General features: G+C 49.5%; 1 protein-coding gene across 10 annotated transcripts in view; it reads left to right on the top strand.

Annotated features, from left to right (window-relative positions):
- Positions 1-16,924, top strand: part of LOC119956851 (zinc finger protein 609-like) — a 201,607-nt gene extending 184,683 nt beyond the window's left edge. For 7 of the 10 annotated variants that reach the window (XM_038784353.1, XM_038784349.1, XM_038784352.1 and 4 more), the window contains 4 exons: positions 3,829-4,004; positions 6,189-6,348; positions 8,617-8,698; positions 10,985-16,924. In XM_038784353.1, the coding sequence (XP_038640281.1) occupies positions 3,829-4,004; positions 6,189-6,348; positions 8,617-8,698; positions 10,985-10,991 (425 nt within the window). In that variant the 3' untranslated portion in view covers positions 10,992-16,924. Of the gene's footprint in view, positions 1-3,828; positions 4,005-6,188; positions 6,349-8,616; positions 8,708-10,984 lie in introns of all 10 variants that reach the window. The other 3 variants (XM_038784354.1, XM_038784351.1, XM_038784348.1) reach the window with 1 other exon arrangement.
- Positions 16,925-17,954: the final 1,030 nt, after the last annotated feature.

Raw genomic sequence — 17,954 nt, 5'->3', positions numbered from 1 at the left:
AATTCTGTATAGATCAGTAGCAGGACACGATATAAAGAGAAGCAAAAAATAACTAAGAACAATGTGGTAGAAATTTGAGTACAAGGGAAAACCAGCTAGAAACATTAAAAAAAAGATGATGAGAGATTTTACAGGTATTTAAAAAGGAACCACGGTGAGAGTGGAAAAAGGCGGACTTGTCGGGCCAGATTCTCTGATCCTGAGGCTAAGTGTTGACCCCGTCGTAGCATTGTGGATAGCACAATGGCTTCACAGCTCCAGGGTCCCAGGTTCGATTCCAGCTTGGGTCACTGTCTGTGCGGAGTCTGCACGTCCTCCCCGTGTGTGCGTGGGTTTCCTCCGGGTGCTCCGGTTTCCTCCCACAGTCCAAAGATGTGCAGGTTAGGTGGATTGGCCATGATAAATTGCCCTTAGTGTCCAAAATTGCCCTTGGTGTTGGGCGGGGTTACTAGGTTATGGGGATAGGGTGGAGGTGTTGACCTTGGGTAGGGTGCTCTTTCCAAGAGCCGGTGCAGACTCGATGGGCCGAATGGCCTCCTTCTGCACTGTAAATTCTATGATCTAAATGCCGTCGCGTTTTACGACTGCATCAACAGGCCCAGAGGAGCAGCAATCCTGCGCCTTACAGGGGGCCAGCACGGCACTGGAGCTACCCACGCAGCTCCGGCTGCCGATACCGGCGTCAAACGGGCGCCGCGGGTTTGCACATTCACGCCACGGCCGGTGCGAACTCGCATATATGTGCGCTAGTTTCCTTCTCCATAAGTCCCCACCGGGAGAAACTGGTCCCCCCCCCTGCAGGATCAGGATGAACGCTGATGTCCCGCCGGGTAGGTAGGACCACATGTGAACGGCACCGGCAGGAGTTGGCTTATCTCGGCGGCCGCTCAGCCCATCGTGCGCGGAGAATCGCCGGGGGGGGAGGGGCGAAGAGCTGTCCCCGACTGGATCCGCGCCAACCACGCCAGCGCCAATGCCGCTGATTCTCTGGTGACCGTAGAATCGGTGGAGCGGCGTGGCGTGAATCGCGCCCCCCACAAGCGATTCTCCGTCCCGGCTCGGAGTCGGAGAATCCCGCCCGTCCGCTTTGGCAGGAAGAATTCCCGTACCAGCCGCAAATTCTGAATTCTCCTTCAGTGCGACTAGGGAATTTTCACAGTAACTTCATTGCAGTGTTAATGTAAACCTACTTGTGACTATAAAGATTATTATAAGACTCGAAAAGCAGCTTTATTATTTAAATGAGGTGAGTTTGCAAACTCGGTGTTACAGAGGGATCTGGGTGGCCTGGTGCGTGAAAATTAGCACACAGGCACATCCAAGTGATTAGGAAGGCAAGTGGAATGTTGTAGTTTATTGCAAGATGTGCGGAATATAAAAGTAGGCAGCTGGTGAGATGACATCCAGAGTACTGTGTAAAATGCTGGTCTCCTTAGTTAAGAAAGGACACGGTTGCATTAGAAGCAATTCCGAGAAGGTTTGCTCCACGAGTTCTGAATGATGGGATTATCGAATGAAGAAAGGTTGGGCAGGTTGGGTCCGTATCCTTTTGAGTTGGGAGGTGTCCTTATTAAAACGTATGAGATCCCAAGGGGACTTGACAAAATGAACGCAGAGAGGATGTTTGGCCTTGTGGGGCAGATTGGCTCCAGGCGACACCATTTAAAAATAAGGTGTCTCCCATTTCAGACGAAGATGGAGAGAATTTATTTCTCAGAGGGTCGTGAGTCTGCAGAACTCCAGGGAGTGGGAGAGACACGGTCATTGAATATTTTGAAGGCAGAGGTAGGTAGATTCTTGACTAACAAGGGTCAAAGGTTATCAGGGGTAAGTAGGAAAGTAGCATTGAGCCACATTCAGATCAGCCATGATCGTAATGGATGATAGAACAGGTTCGAGGGGTCGAATGCCCCACTCCTAAGTCACATGTTCATGTGGCTCTCCACCACCTTCTGAAGGACAATAAATGCCGACATTGCCACTGATGCTTAGATCTCAAGAATGAATAAAAAGAAAAACTCTGCTGTAAGGGGGGTGTTCCGTTAAGAAAGGTATTTGGCTTATCACATGACTTCAGTGATGTCATTTTGTGGGTGGAGCTGAGCTGTGGCTGTAAGGTTTGTTTTAGTTTCACTTTCAGTTTGACTGCTGTGGGCGACAGACAAGGGCTACAGACAAGGAGAAAGAAGTGTTCTGGCCTGTCTCTCTCTATTTTCATTTTAAATATCTGTTCCAGTTAATAAAAACATTGATTATAGCTCCCTGCTTTGGTAACTTAAAATATATAGTTTGCTTTCCGGAGGGTTTATGCCTTCTGGTAAGACGTGGCCAGAATCTCCGGGAAAGCCAGTTTTATTCAAGAGTGCTGGGCCAGGCCCTTGAAAAGCGGTTTTAATTTATTGGATTTTGTTCTTGAATTGGAACAGTCAAGAGGGAATTTATTATGTGTTATACATGGATTATTGTAGCTGTGGGGTGTCTTTATGTTTGTAATTGATAAATTTCTTGCTGTGTGTTTTTATATATATATATATATATATATATATATGTCAACTAAGTTCGTAGAATAAAGCTTGTTTTGATTAAAGTGCCTAGGAAGACTGATGAATCAGAGCTGACGGGAAGCCTCTTGTGCTCATCCTAGCCAAATTCAATATAAAGGTTGTAGGTCAGGTGGATTTCATAATACACTTTGGAGTTTCTAAAGCCCTGGCCCATAACACTACCTATCTAACTTTGTCTTATTTCCCTTAATGCCATTGGTTAACAATTGATCTACAAAGAAAAGTACAGCACAGGAACAGGCCCTTCGGCCCTCCAAGCCTGCGCTGACCATGCTGCCCGTCTAAACTAAAATCTTCTACACTTCCGGGGTCAGTATCCCTCCATTCCCATCCTATTCATGTATTGTCAAGATGCCCCTTAAACGTCACTATCGTCCCTGCATCCATCGCCTCCTCCGGCAGCGAGTTCCAGGCACCCATTACCCTCTGTGTAAAAAAAACGTGCCTCGTACATCTCCTCTAAACCTTGCCCCTCGCACCTTAAACCTATGCCTCCTAGTAATTGACCCCTCTACCCTGGGAAAAAGTCTCTGACTATCCACTCTGCCTATGCCCCTCATAAATTTGTAGACCTCTATCAAGTCGCCCCTCAACCTCCTTCGTTCCAGTGAGAACAAACCGAGTTTATTCAACCGCTCCTCATAGCTAATGCCCTCCATACCAGGCAATATCCTGGTAAATCTCTTCTGCACCCTCTCTAAAGCCTCCACATCCTTCTGGAAGTCTGGTGACCAGAATTGAACACTATACTCCCAAGTGTGGCCCAACTAAGGTTCTGTACAGCTGCATCATGACTTGCCAATGTTTATACTCAATGCCCCGGCCAATGAAGGCAAGCATGCCGTATGCCTTCTTGACTACCTTCTCCACCTGTGTTGCCCCTTTCAGTGACCTGTGGACCTGTACACCTGGATCTCTGACTGTCAATACTCTTGAGGGTTCTACCATTCACTGTATATTCTCTACCTGCATTAGACCTTCCAAAATGCATTACCTCACATTTGTCTGGATTAAACTCCATCTGCCCTCTCTCCGCCCAAGTCTCCAGCATCAATACAGTAGTTATTTGTGGAACAGAGTTCCAATCTCCTACTACCCTTTGGGTGCAAAAGTATTTCCTGATTTCACTCTTGTAAGCTTCTGAGGTGTAGATTGTAGTTAAGACCTGTACCGTTATACCTGTCTCACTTTAGATGTGATTAATGGTTAGGTTTGCGAGGTGGTGCCTTTTTTTGTGTATTAATTTAGACCATCTGCTTTTCAGGATCGTACCTGTCCTCGGGATTCTCTTTCTCGCCTTATGCAAATAAGGTTCCAGGGCATGAAGACAGCGATCGGGCGCGTGGGAGCCCTGGTGTAGGCAATAAACCAAGCTCCGAATCCATGGCCCTCGATATCCTGCAGCAACATGCTAGTCAGTACAAGAGCAGGTCACCGACGGTAAGTAAACAAGGCTGACTGGGACAAAGGAGAGTAAAGCAGCCCATGCCATACCAATAAGATTATATCCAGCAAATTACTTCTTCCATTCAATCCCGGTCCACCTTGTCGACTAGATGAGATGCTTCCACCCTGATTCAGCACAATCCCAGAACATTTTCCAAGCCTTTTGATGCACTTCATAACTTCATAAGATATAGGAGGAGAATTAGGCCATTCAGCCCATCGAGTCTGCTCCGCCATTCTATCTTGGCTGATATGTTCCTCATCAATGTTACAGGCCAAGAGCTGGATTGCGAAATCAGCTGGAGCATCCCCTCCCGAGAACACATGACCTTTGAAAAAGGTTTTTCGGGGCAGCACGGTGGCGCAGTGGTTAGCATTGCTGCCTACGGCGCTTAGGACCCGGGTTCGAATCCCAGCCCTGGGTCACTGTCCGTGTGGAGTTTGCACATTCTCCCCGTGTTTGCGTGGGTTTCAGTCCCACAACCCAAAGATGTGCAGGGTAGGTGGATTGGCCACGCTAAATTGCCTCTTAATTGGAAAAAAGTAATTGGGTACTCTAAATTTAAAAAAAAAAGGTTTTTCAGGAACAACCTGAAAATCCTTCAGTCTTGTCAGACTCTTCAGATCAACCTAAAAGCATTTGGCAAAACAGAAAACTACAGACAGACCTGGTTCTTCCCATTAATTACATCATCTGTATCCCACTAAGATGTCCCATGACCTGCTTAGCTAGGACTAAATACCATCCAAAATATAAACACTGTTCCATTAGCCCATTATCTGTAACCAAGTAAGTGGTTGGAATGAATGAATACCTCACCTTTTACAACACCTTAATTACAGTTTTAGTAGAAACATAGCCTGGGTATTTTAACCTCGGTTCTTTAGTATTACTGCAACAAATAAATATCACAACCCGGGCTCATAATGACATTACTGCAACAGATATAACAATTTCTCACATGCATGTAAGTTACTGTATGAAGCTGGGGTTAAAGTGGATAGTTGGTGATAAACACTTGGCCAAGCCACGCCTGAATGGGCAGGTTCTATTCCTTGGCACTGGCATCCCTCACTTTGATGAGAACTGCGTAAGCACCTTTAAAAATACATTGACGGAGTGATTTGGTGCAGTACAAGGGTAACATTGTATACTTTATAATCCACTGTCCCATATCTGCGTGATTACAATTGGTAGGTGAGTGATAAGAGGCACGTAATTACTATCCAGAGATAAAGAACTTGACTTTATTTAGTGTCCTACTATGTCCTTGTTATAGCCAAATACCTTAGAACATAGAACAGTACAGCACAGAACAGGCCCTTCGGCCCTCGATGTTGTGCCGAGCAATGATCACCCTACTCAACCCCACGTATCCACCCTATACCCGTAACCCAAAAAACCCTCTCCCCCCCCCCCCCCCCCCCCCCCCCCCCCCCCCTAACCTTACCTTTAAGGATACTACGGGCAATTTAGCATGGCCAATCCACCTAACCCACACATCTTTGGACTGTGGGAGGAAACAGGAGCACCCGGAGGAAACCCACGCACACATGGGGAGTACGTGCAGACTCCGCACAGACAGTGACCCAGCCGGGAACCGAACCTGGGACCCTGGAGCTGTGAAGCATTGATGCTAACCACCATGCTACCGTGCTGCCCAAACCTTTGTAAATGAATGATTATTTCTTGAAGAGTAGAGTCCTTACTTGAATCTTGGCAGTGACTAGTTAGCCAGGACGCCAGGTAAATACTCTGCTCAACTTGAAGTAATGCCACATGATATTTAATTCCCAAATACACAGGGGCTCCGTCCACTCACCTCCAACAGTGCAGCTGTCCCTCAATACTGCCTAGGTAATGTGTCTGAATCCTTAAATCTGAAACCTCCGCCCTCTTAGATAAGAGTGCTCCCAGTTGTGTGTGATATTTTTTTTTTTTTATAAATTTAGAGTACCCAATTATTTTTTCCAATTAAGGGGCAATTTAACGTGGCCAATCCACCTATCCTGCACATCTTTTGGGTTGTGGGGGTGAAACCCACGCAGACACGGGGAGAACGTGCAAACTCCTCACGGACAGTGACCCGGAGCCGGGATTCGAACCCGGGTCCTCAGCGTCGTAGGCAGCAATGCTAGTGTGTGATATTAATACGTTCCCTTTCTCTTTAAATGTAGACAAGTGAGAAACCACCTCATGAACGAGAGCGAGGAGAGCGAGAGATCGACAAAGAGCGACCGCGTTCTTCGCCATCCCAACGGCAGATCACCTCACATCACCACCTTGGAATGGGGTACCCATTGCTCCCAGGGCAATATGACCTCCCATATGCAACAGGTAAGACTGAAGGGGGGGGGGGGGAGGCAGTAACAAATGAATGCAAAATTGTTACATTTTGAGTTAGTAAATGGAATTCAATAATTCCGAGCCATCAGTGCATGGGAGGCTTTATGCCGAAAGTGAGAGTGTATCTGTTCCCGCTCCCCTTCACTCTGGTCGGTTTAGCACAGTTAGCTGGGCAGCTGCTTTGTGATGCTGAGCGAGGCCAGCAGCGTGGGTTCAATCCCCGTACCGGCTGAGGTTATTCATGAAGGCCCCGCCTTCTCAACCTTGCCCCTTGCTTGAGCTGTGGTGATCCTCCGGTTAAATCACCACCAGTCAGCTCTCCCCCCTCAAAGGGGAAAGCAGCCGATGGTCATCTGGGACTGTGGCGAATTTACTTTTACTCCAGCTAAACTCCAAACAAGTGTTCAGCCCCAATGTTGGGTTTGTATTACATACTTCCCATCAGCATATCCTTGAGGTGAAATCCAGGAACTAAGAATAGTATAATCTTCAAGGCGCTGAGGACCCGGGTTCGATCCAGGCCCCGGGTCACTGTCCGTGTGGAGTTTGCACATTCTCCCCGTGTCTGCGTGGGTTTTGCCCCCACAACCCAAAAAAGATGTGCCAGTTCGGTGGATTGACCACGCTAAATTGCCCCTTAATTGGAAAATAAATAATTGGGTACTCTAAAAAAAATTTTTAAAGAATAGTATAATCTCATCGTATTGCGATATGAAAGTATTGGGAATCAAATTGAAGAACTATGTGTAATTCAAAATGATTTGGAATTATATTAAAGAAACAGCCATTAGTTCTATCCTTGCAATAGCTCATGATCCCAGTCATTCTGACTGGCAGCCTTACCAGCCCATCGAGATTGTGCAACTAGTCAGTGAGATCATGGTTGACTTGTCACCCAACTCCATATCCCGCCTTTGCTTCATGTTCTGGCTTAATGCCTGCATAAGAACTAGGAGCAGGAGTAGGCCACCTGGCCCCTCGAGCCTGTTCCGCCACTCAATGAGATCAAGTCTGACCTTTGTGGACTCAGCTCCACTCTCCCCGCCCGCTCACCGTAACCCTTTATTCCTTTACTGTTCAAAAATCAATCTAGCTTTTCCTTAACATTCAACGAGGTGGCCTCAACTGATTCACTGGGCAGGAATTCCACATATTCACAACCCTTTGGGTGAAGAAGTTCAGTTAACAGAAATCTTTCAATCTCGGCATGAAAATTGAAGAATCAACCATGCATCCCTTTAATGAAATTCAAAACATTCCGGGGGTGGTTTGTGGTCTCTCTGAGTTGTTGCTCCACTCATTATCCAACCCCATTGCTGGTTCCAGAAACGTTGGCCCAGCAGAACTCCTTCGTTGCTGCATGCACGCGCTAATCTCCCGTTACATCTCCCTGCCTCCCTCAGCTCGCTGCTTAGCCTGCCTGCTACCCATTCCCAAAGTCACACGTCAAATGTGTGGCTCAAGCCATGTAAGCATCAGGTTAAAGGCGAGGTACAGAACGTGACGGACAATACGCATCTATTGTGCCCCCATGTCCAGTATATTTAGGCTAGATAGTGAGACACCATTTAATTGATATTCACTGTAACCTCTCCTTAGTTGGACAACTAAGGGGCAATTTACCATGGCCAATCCACTTAACCTGCACGCCTTTGGACTGTGGGAGGAAACCGGAGGAAACCCGTGCAGACTTTGCACAGACAGTGACCCAAGCCGGGAATCGAACCTGGGACACTGGAGCTGTGAAGCAACAGTGCTAACCACTATGCCTCCGTGCCGCCCGAACAATAAAAATTGTTTGATTTAACAAAATACAGTGCCTTCGATTTTCCACTCCAAATGTAAAATGACGCTGATTAAATTGAGGGAACAGATGGGACAGACTATTCCCAGACTAGGTGTCCCCATAAAATGGATTTGCAAACCATAGATGTTGGAGCATTAAACATATTTCACCCAGATCCTTCACAGTTCTTGGTCCACTTGCCTCCCTGGCCCGGGTCTGATAGATTGATGGGCAGTCAAAGAGGGATTTCTCAGACTCTGGATTTTTTTTTCTCTCTCTCCTGTCTCTCATTATGCGGCGGGGTGGGGTGTTTGGTGAGGGAGGCGGGAACGGGATGGGTGTGTTCAGTCACTGTGCTCCGTCACGGTGTGGGCCGGACTCGGTGGAGTGGCTGCTCTCGTTCCTGCCCCTCGGCTTCGCTTCGATTGTTGTGTCGCTGTCTCTTCACCGAGTGATTCTCTCCACTTTGCCAGGTCTCTCCTCTCCAGCCATTGTTGCAAGCCAACAGGCTGCAGCCCAAGCCTCCGTGTCCAACCTATTCCCACCAGCCAGAAGGTGAGAATGGTAAGAAAAATCATTCCTTATACTTTGTCCTCTCCTTTGCATGTTTAGCCACGTTTGCAGTGCAGTCGTTACTGGAGGGGCGTCACCCGTAGTGGTGCTGGGGAGGGAGAGTGGCCTCCCTGGGGGGCGTCAGTACTTTGAGGTGCGGAACATACAAAAGGGTCTTCTTCCCAATCCCGTCAAAACGTCCTTCCCTCTGGTCTAGAATAACATTCAGGGAAGCCGGGGAGGCTTTGGGCCTGTATAGTATGTGCCGGCGTGAGCTGGAAGTGGCTTGCAAACCCGCCACCCAAAGGCGCCCAATAAAGCGTCACTCGGGCCAATTAAGAGGCAGGGCGGATTCCGGGCTGCTGACTGAGTAATCTTGCCCAATCCTGACAAAGCAGCTTATCCACAAACATTGACTCCCTCCAGCACCGTAGCAGCAGTCTGTACCATCTACAAGATGCACTGCAGGAACTGACCAAAGCTCCTTAGGCAGCACCTTCGACCGCTACCATCTAGATGATGCCTGGGAGGTTATTCATGTAGGCCCCGCCTTCCCCACCTTGCCCCTTGTCTGAGCTGTGGTGATCCTCAGGCTAAATCACCACCAGTCAGCTCTCCCCCCCCCTCAAAGGGGAAGTCAGCCTGTGGTCATCTGGGACTAAGGCAACTTCACCTTTGACCTTGCATGGGAACCCCACCACCTGGAGGTTCCCCTCCAAGTCACTCACCACCCCCACGGAAATATATCGGCCGTTCCATCGCTGTCGCTGGGTCAAAATTGGAACTCCCTCCCTAACAGCACTGTGGGTGTACCTGCAACACGTGGACTGCAGCATTTCCACCTTCTCAAGAGCAATTAGGATTGGCCAATAAACGCTAGTGACGCCCGTGTCCCGTGAATGAATATTTTAAAAATCCGAGCGCTCGGGCGGGATGTCTGACATTGCAGCTCGCTGGCTGTGACCCAGATCAGTTCGAAAGGCCCCTCTCGCCTCTTAGCAACGCAGCGCGGGAATGGCCCTTACTGCATGAGGTAAATCATTAATCTATGTCTGGACGCATCAACTTCTTCCATGAAGCGCTTCCAGTGGCCAAAGAACCACTGCCAAGCTTTAACTCCGCCCTCAGACGCACCCACCCTTGCAACCTCCATAATGGAATAAAAGTAGAAACACGGCTGGTATAAATCCCGCTCTGAAAGCTTTTTATTCTGCACCTATCAAGGCTGTCGATTGCCTTTTTAATGAGCCTGTCACCTTCAGTTTGCATTGCGCAGGCCCACCTGCTAACCACGTTATCTCAGACTAGCGTGATGCCACCGGGAATTCATCGAAAATGACGATACGTTAGGGCGCGCACATTTGGCTCCGGTTTTCGGAGTGTGTTTTTCAGAGAGAGAGAGAGAGAGAACGATGTGTGTTTGCAGTGGTCGTAGACAGTGAATAGTGACACCTACCGTTGGCTACAGCAAGAGTAAACAAGCATTTTTGTAGCTTGTTTTCCTGTAGCACCTGACACTACTTCAGGATGTCCCATTTGGCACCCATTGAAGTCCTGTTATAATGTCGGAAATATCCAAAAAGCGGTGCACAGCAAGATTCCACAAGCGGCAGTATGATGATGACCAGATGTTTTTGTTTTCATGAGGCCGGCTGAGGATAAATATTGACTAGAACACCATGCTCTTCCTCAAAAGAATGAACGTGGGGGTACTCTACGTCTAGCTGAGGGCAGACAGGGCATTGGTTTAATGTCTCTTCTGAAAAACAAGAACGGCACCCCTACAGGGCAGCACTCCCTCAGTACTGTGCTGGAGCGTCAGCCTAAATTGTGGAGTAAAGTCTTTGCAGTGGGACTTGAACACACAGCCCCCAGACAGGTGAGAGCGTGACTGCTGAGCACACATCCACACCATCCATTGCCGTGCCTCCGCACAAGACATAATGATTGTAATTCTAATCCTCTGAATTAAATTGATCATTTGTTCCAAATATAATGGCAGGATTGAGAGGGGTGGGGAGGAAGGCATTGCATTGCTGGGTGCTGCTGTTAAATGTTGCTTCAGACTCCACGAAGAATGCCCTGATCTTCTTCAGCCAATGTCCTGGAATCTTTCACCCCCCACCTTGAGGGGGCAACGCACATCATATCGTTGATTCTTATGTCCCCCGTGGAAACCCAAGAATGGGCAAGACAGAGAAGGTGTTTTTTTAAAAACCAGCCTTGCCGCATTGCTCCTGATTCTGGTGAGGCTTCCTTCATTCTCATCGTCTTTATTCTGTCTTCCAGGGAATAAAAGGATGCGATCGCTTCATTCAGAATCATGTGACTGGATCACGTGACGAGGACCCCGCATTTTCTAAGACATCAGTTCAATGGTGTTCCTGCCGTGAAGTCAGGCAGAGACTGTTGTCATGTTTCTCCTGAAGGACTCTATAAACGTTGGGGAATGGAGACCTGCTACCTATTGCGTGCGTGTCCCGGTGGTTTTGTGCAGGAAAGTTGACAATTCTGCCTCTCTCACTGTGTAGATATATTGTAGAATACCCCCCCTTATCTGTTCTCACCCCATCAAAGAAGTCTTTACGGTTTTCTGACTATATCAATGCTGTTGTTGAGTTCAATGCTTTGAGGGTTGTAGGGTGCTGTAAAACTGGGCTGTGCTAGGGCAATTCTGACTCATTCCCCCATGGGTAACGTGGCCTGAGATGAAAGTAGTTAATTTATAAACGACTCAATCATTGCTGACATCCGGTATTAATGGGGAAAGTTGTTTTTAAATGAACAAGGAATAACATTTGCCCCCCCCCCACTCATCCCACCTCTCTCAAGTACATCTCTTAACTTAGAAGGTGATCTGGGGGCCTTAACCCCTATGACCCTTGCCCTCCCACCTCTAGCCAGTAGGAGGCAATGTCTGTTGGCTGCTGAGGTGCAGGAACAATGACGTTCCACCTCTGCCCCCGACAGAGCACAAAGCGAGTTGAAGTATTTCTTCTACAACTCTAGCACGGCTGCTGCTTTGCTCCAAGGAGGGGGTATAGTGTTGTCTTGGAATTAGCAGCGACGTTTAACAGGAGTTCAGGGGCCCCTAGGACCGTCTGGACAATCTGAAGGTGCCTCACTCTGATTCAGATGATGGGGCCGTGCAGTTCTCTGAAGCCACCTGTTTTTCTTCATCACCTCCCTGTCTGTGCTTCTCAAAGTGAGGAATGTTGATGCCGAGGAATGGAACTCATCCCAGTTCAGGCACCCGGTGTTGTCGGCTACATCATAGCCAGTTTAACCTCTCCAATTGGCTCCAGCCTCCGAAAGGATCAGTCCCCACTCCACCAAAACAGCATTTCATTTTCCATTGCCCGCGTCGACCTCCTGAGCTCCCCTCATCGTTGCCAGCTCGACTTTGAGCTGTTGGGGTCTGCTTATTAGGCACTCGGTTGGCAGGCGAATCGTTTGAATGAATCTAGAATCAGTATAAATGGAGGCTTATTCAACTGGGATGGATGCAGGCTGGCATTTGGGTTCCCCTGTTCCTGTGCACCCTGCGTGGGCGGGCGGCTGGGTTTTCCCGTACCTGTGCACCCTGCGCGGACGGGCGGCTGGGTGTTCCCGTACCTGTGCACCCTGCGTGGATGGGCGGCTGGGTTTTCCCGTACCTGTGCACCCTGCGCGGACGGGCGGCTGGGTTTTCCCGTACCTGTGCACCCTGCGCGGACGGGCGGCTGGGTTTTCCCGTACCTGTGCACCCTGCGCGGACGGGCGGCTGGGTTTTCCCGTACCTGTGCACCCTGCGCGGACGGACGGCTGGGTTTTCCCGTACCTGCGCGGACGGGCGGCTGGGTTTTCCCGTACCTGTGCACCCTGCGCGGACGGGCGGCTGGGTTTTCCCGTACCTGTGCACCCTGCGCGGGCGGGCGGCTGGGTTTTCCCGTACCTGTGCACCCTGCGCGGAACGGGGCGGCTGGGTTTTCCCGTACCTGTGCACCCTGCGCGGACGGGGCGGCTGGGTTTTCCCGTACCTGTGCACCCTGCACGGACGGGCGGCTGGGTTTTCCCGTACCTGTGCACCCTGCGCGGACGGGCGGCTGGGTTTTCCGGTACCTGTGCACCCTGCGCGGACGGGCGGCTGGGTTTTCCCGTACCTGTGCACCCTGCGCGGACGGGCGGCTGGGTTTTCCCGTACCTGTGCACCCTGCGCGGACGGGCGGCTGGGTAGAACAGTTTCTGTCTCAAACAGTTGAAGCACATTAGAGTAGAATTCCGGACATGATCCTAGCATTGAGGTGATTCCTAAATTCAGTCCGGCCCAGACCGAAGGCACTTAAAGACGTTCCTGTCAGTTTCAACTCTCTGTCTTGTTTCTCTTTCTTTGGAGATTTTTTTATTGAGTGTTAGTGTTTCAGAATGCCTTCAATTACCTGTGATGCCGTCAGGAAGCAGTGGCCATCTTGTATATATATCCTCAGGTATCAAGGATATGCTTGTTGTAGCACAGGAGGCAGAATTAACGTCGTAGATCTTTGAGAAATGTAAATAGTATCTTTTTATAAACCAGGAGCCGTACCTGCCAATGATGTCAAGGTTGTCACTCTAAGCTTAGGATTCAGACAGCGCATGTAAATCAGTTCACTTTGCCTTTCAGGAAGCACTTTTCAAGTAGACTGTATATAAATTACGCAAACTCTTGTGATTAGGTTCCAGCCTGTTTCTACTCCCACTCAGTTCCCAGGCGTTTTGAAATGTGAGAGGTGTTTGGACTGACGTTGTCTTGTAAGACCCAAACAACACCCCCCCCCCCCCCCCCCCCCCCCCCCCCTCCAAAAGCCTGTGGGACCACGAGCAGTTTTGGATGGAGTCCCTGTCAGTGGATCAGCCGTCATTGCGACATACTCATGTTCTGCCACTAGCTACAGCCTTTGCAGTCTCCACCGAGCTTGCTCCAGGCACCCAGGGGGCAGATAAACGTTGCCGCTCTCTCCACTTTTTCACACCTTGTACTCTGCAATAGAATCATTGGGGCTGCAGGAACGAAGCAGTCCTCCAGGGTGAACCTTTTTCAAACTTCCGTTTGCTCAGAATAATGTTTCGGAAGTATTGTACTTTTCACCAGAATAAACGATCGCGGATCTAGATTATGTGAACAACAGGGATCAGGTGCGGGCAGGGCGTAAGCCTGATCAATATTCTGAATTATTAGTGTGATTGTGCAAACCGTACACAGCGTGGACCACGCCCCGGCATTCGGAGCCTGAGAAAGCAGTGACCTCGCCAGCCCTGCCTTCACTACATCCCACACTGCCAATCGGGCACTGCTACCATGGTGTGGGCTGCTGCATTTGGGCAGGGCGGGGATGGGGGGGGGGGCAACGTTTGCATTCTGGTTTTTCCTAATGATTGGAATGAAGCTTCGGAGGCTGAATTTGATGTCAACGTGCTGGCAAACGGTTCAGAGTTGGCACTCAAAAAAAGGTCATTCATTCCAAGGGCAGTGAGTTGGGCTTTGAGGTGTCTGCCAGCCCCTGCCAGTCGGCCTTAGTCCGGACTGGTGGGCTGGCTTGATTCAGGGTCAGCTGTGGAAATGAGTCGGAACATATTCGATCCTGCCTGGGTGCCCAGAGCACAGAAAGGGACGCGGCAAACCGTTTCTTCATCACCATGTAATAGGGGGCGAGAATGGTCAATACGTTAAAAAAAAATACTGTTACGCTGTTAAAAAAAAAAGCAACCTGTTTTTACTGTTGTTGAATGGGTTCTCGATGTGCCCCCCCCCCACCCCCTCACTTTGCTGTCTTTGTAAGATCAGTTTTATGCATCGTCGCAGCCGTTGGTTTCGGGGTCCTGTGCAGCGCCCCTCTCTCTACTTCCCGAAATAGATTCTCACCCTTCTGTCTCCAGCAGTGTGTATTGTGTGCGGAAGCTTATTCCTGCTGCCAGGTGCTGTCGCTGTAAATAATGTACAGAGAAACTATTGTAAAATGTTTTGTTGTTTTTTTTTAAAAAGAGAAAAGTCCTAGATTCTGATTTCCAGAGGGTTTTTTTTTGTTGGTGAAATTGTTTCCAAAATCCTAATTGTGACCTTTTTACCTTCTTGGACCCCGCTGCCAGGGACTGGTGAATTCTTACGGCGATAGGTGGGCACCACAAAAACATTCCCCCCTTCGAACTGTGGAGTTCTTTTTAATGCAGAGTTGGAATTTAATGGCTTCTCATTTCAAATAACTCCACAGCGCCCCCCCCCCCCCCCCCCTCTCCTGTACAGAATACCCAGTGTGTCTCCCTTGTACAGAATTCCCCAATGCAGGTCCCAATTTCTGTCTCGAGAATCGCAACTTATTTTATCTCGTCACCGATCCCACCCCTCTCCTGACAATCGACCACCCCCCCCACACCCCCGTCCCACAGGCCAGTGCCTGCGACCGTCAGCCAGCGGTACCCACCAGTGTACAGATCCAATCGTGAAGAGCAAGGGACTAAATCTCTGCTGATTGTGACTATGTTTACAGATAAACCTTGGCCGCAATAGGTGGCAAAACTCCAACGTCCACTTTCGCAGTGTGTCCCCTTGGGTTCATTGAATGGGAGTAAGACGACTGGAATCTCCACAAATACCCGAACACACACTCGCAGGCAGGTGTACTCAGGCACACACGCACACTCAGACACGCGTGCACTTAGACATGCACGCGCGCCCCCCGAGGCACGCGCGCCCCCCAGGCACGCACGCACGCTCAGAGACTCAGACTGCTTTTCTCAGGTTACCTTTCTCTTCCAAAGCCTTGATTGGCTGCCCTGCTGCCCCTCTCCCCTGAGAGGATTGGACAACACACACAAGTCAAATCCTTTCTGTCAAATAGTAGGATTCCAGCTGGCCATCCTCCCCACCCTGGGTGGCAGGGCTATCTGCAATATTTGACCACTTGGGTTTGAATCAGACCAGCCTGCACTGACTGGGCAGTGACTCATTTTCAGGGATTCGAGCGAGGGCTGGTCTGTGGGTGAATTCGGTGGATTTACCGCAAGATCCATTTCTGGGTCTGTTCCCATAAACAGCATTTGACACCTTTCAATGTGAACGGGAGCAGTGTCAGGCACCAACTCCAATTCCCGGAATGGTCTGTTCATTATTAAGAAACCATTCTTTGAATCCTGTGTGCCGTGAGCTGTTGTCGATGCAGCCCAGATTAGACCCGTCATCAGTTTGATGAATGGCTTTAGCAGCCAGTCTAGTGTTTTGCTGTGCAGATGGGTACCTGGTGTCAGGCTGTCTCCAGCTCCATTTGCCATTCTGAGACAGCACGGTGGCAGCACTGCAGCCTCATGCCGCCGAGGACCCGGGTTCGATCCTGGCCCCGGGTCACTGTCCGTGTGGAGTTTGCACATTCTCCCCGTATCTTGCGTGGGTGTCGCCCCCACAACCCAAAGATGCGCAGGGTAGGTAGGTGGATTGGCCACGCTAAAGTGTCCCTTAATTGGAAAAAGAAAGAATTGGCCGCTCTTAAAAAAAAATTTTTTTAATGGATGCAATTCTGCTCCAGATCCCGCAGATATCTCACCTGAACTGGAACGGTGACCCGTTAGCAACAAGAGCCAGGGTTGCCGCTTTGGTCACATTTACACTACTTGCAGTGGGGCAAGCTCCAACATTACAGTGGAGAGCAGAGGGAGAGGACAGACGTTCTGTCGGATGGTCCAACGTGCAGGAACTGCCCTGAGATTGGAGGGAGGGGGGGGTGGGTGCAGGCAAAAAGGTGCCCAAGCCAGAATAGATTGTGTTCCTATCCCGGTTTAACTGCAGCTCTCGCTGGTTTAGATTTGAAGCCTATCTTTCACGAATGACTGTGGGGCGGTGACCTGCTGCCCCTCCCCATCTCCCTGGTCTTCACCAGTCACCACAGCGGGGGAATCTGACTGTTCTTCAATTTCATTTGTCCTGTCCTGTTCTATAGTTTCCCAACCCAACACCCCCCCCCCCCCCACCTCTCCCCCGTGAATGTAGCTGTGTGTCAGACTGCCGGAGCCTCACTGGTACTTGAAGTGTGGACGTTTACAACATATTATTTTTGTTGCTGCGTTGAATTGGTTTCCTGATCAATTAAATGAAAGCTCTTACCGGCGTATCTCATGTAAAGTGTATATTAAGGAGTTCTTTTTTTATACAGTACTGTACCTTGCCTTGTGCATTTAGGCAAAAAAAAAGTAATAAATCTTTTTATGAGACAATCACAATCCCCCCCCCTCTCCTGGTCTCGCCTCTTTTTTTTTCTTCTGACGGGATGTCTTGCGGGTCCATGATACGGCCGCTCGATTGGCATGGATTTTGGAGGGCCGACACGGAGCTGCCAGCGAGAGAGGAGCAGTGCAATTTCTCAACTTCCAGCGGCGCCCTCCAGTACATCGTGTCAGCCACGAGGGGGCAGCACTCTCTCCTCTCGAGTCAGCAGGCCGTGAATTTGAGCGTCACTCGAGGGGTTTGAGTGGAGCACGGAGGAGAGTTCCGCACCATCAGCGATGCTGTCTTTTCTTTTAATAAATTTAGACTACCCAATTCATTATTTCCAATTCTGGGGCAATTTAGCGTGGCCAATCCACCTACCCTGCACATCTTTTGTGTTCTGGGGGGCGAAACCCACCAAATGGGAGACTGTGCAAACTCCACGCAGACAGCGACCCAGAGCCGGGGTCGAACCTGGGGCCTCGGCGCTGTGAGGCAGCTGTGCTAACCACTACGTCACCGTGCTGCCCTGTAACGCTGTCTTGTATGGGGAACGGTTGAGGACTCTGGGTCTGTACTTGTTAGAGTTTAGAAGGATGAGGGGGGATCTTATTGAAACTTACAGGTTACTGCTTGGCCTGGATAGAGTGGACGTGGAGAGGATGTTTCCACTTGTAGGAAAAACTAGAACCAGAGGACACCATCTCAGACTAAAGGGACGATTCTTTAAAACAGAGATGAGGAGGAATCTCTTCAGCCAGAGGGTGGTGAATCTGTGGAACTCTTTGCCGCAGAAGGCTGTGGAGGCCAAATCACTGAGTGTCTTTAAGACAGAGATAGATAGGTTCTTGATTAATAAGGGGATCAGGGGTTATGGGGAGAAGGTGGGAGAATGGGGATGAGAAAATATCAGCCATGATTGAATGGCGGAGCAGACTCGATGGCCAAGTCGCCTAATTCTGCTCATGTCTTATGGTCATGGATCAGAATCCCATAAGTCCCAACTGTGTGCTCCTATAAGAATCCGGGGGGGAGCGGGAATGTTTT

The sequence above is a fragment of the Scyliorhinus canicula genome, chromosome 24, assembly GCF_902713615.1.
Source record: "Scyliorhinus canicula chromosome 24, sScyCan1.1, whole genome shotgun sequence".
Lineage (NCBI taxonomy): Eukaryota > Metazoa > Chordata > Chondrichthyes > Carcharhiniformes > Scyliorhinidae > Scyliorhinus > Scyliorhinus canicula.
This window is presented reverse-complemented; position numbering and strand designations above follow the sequence as displayed.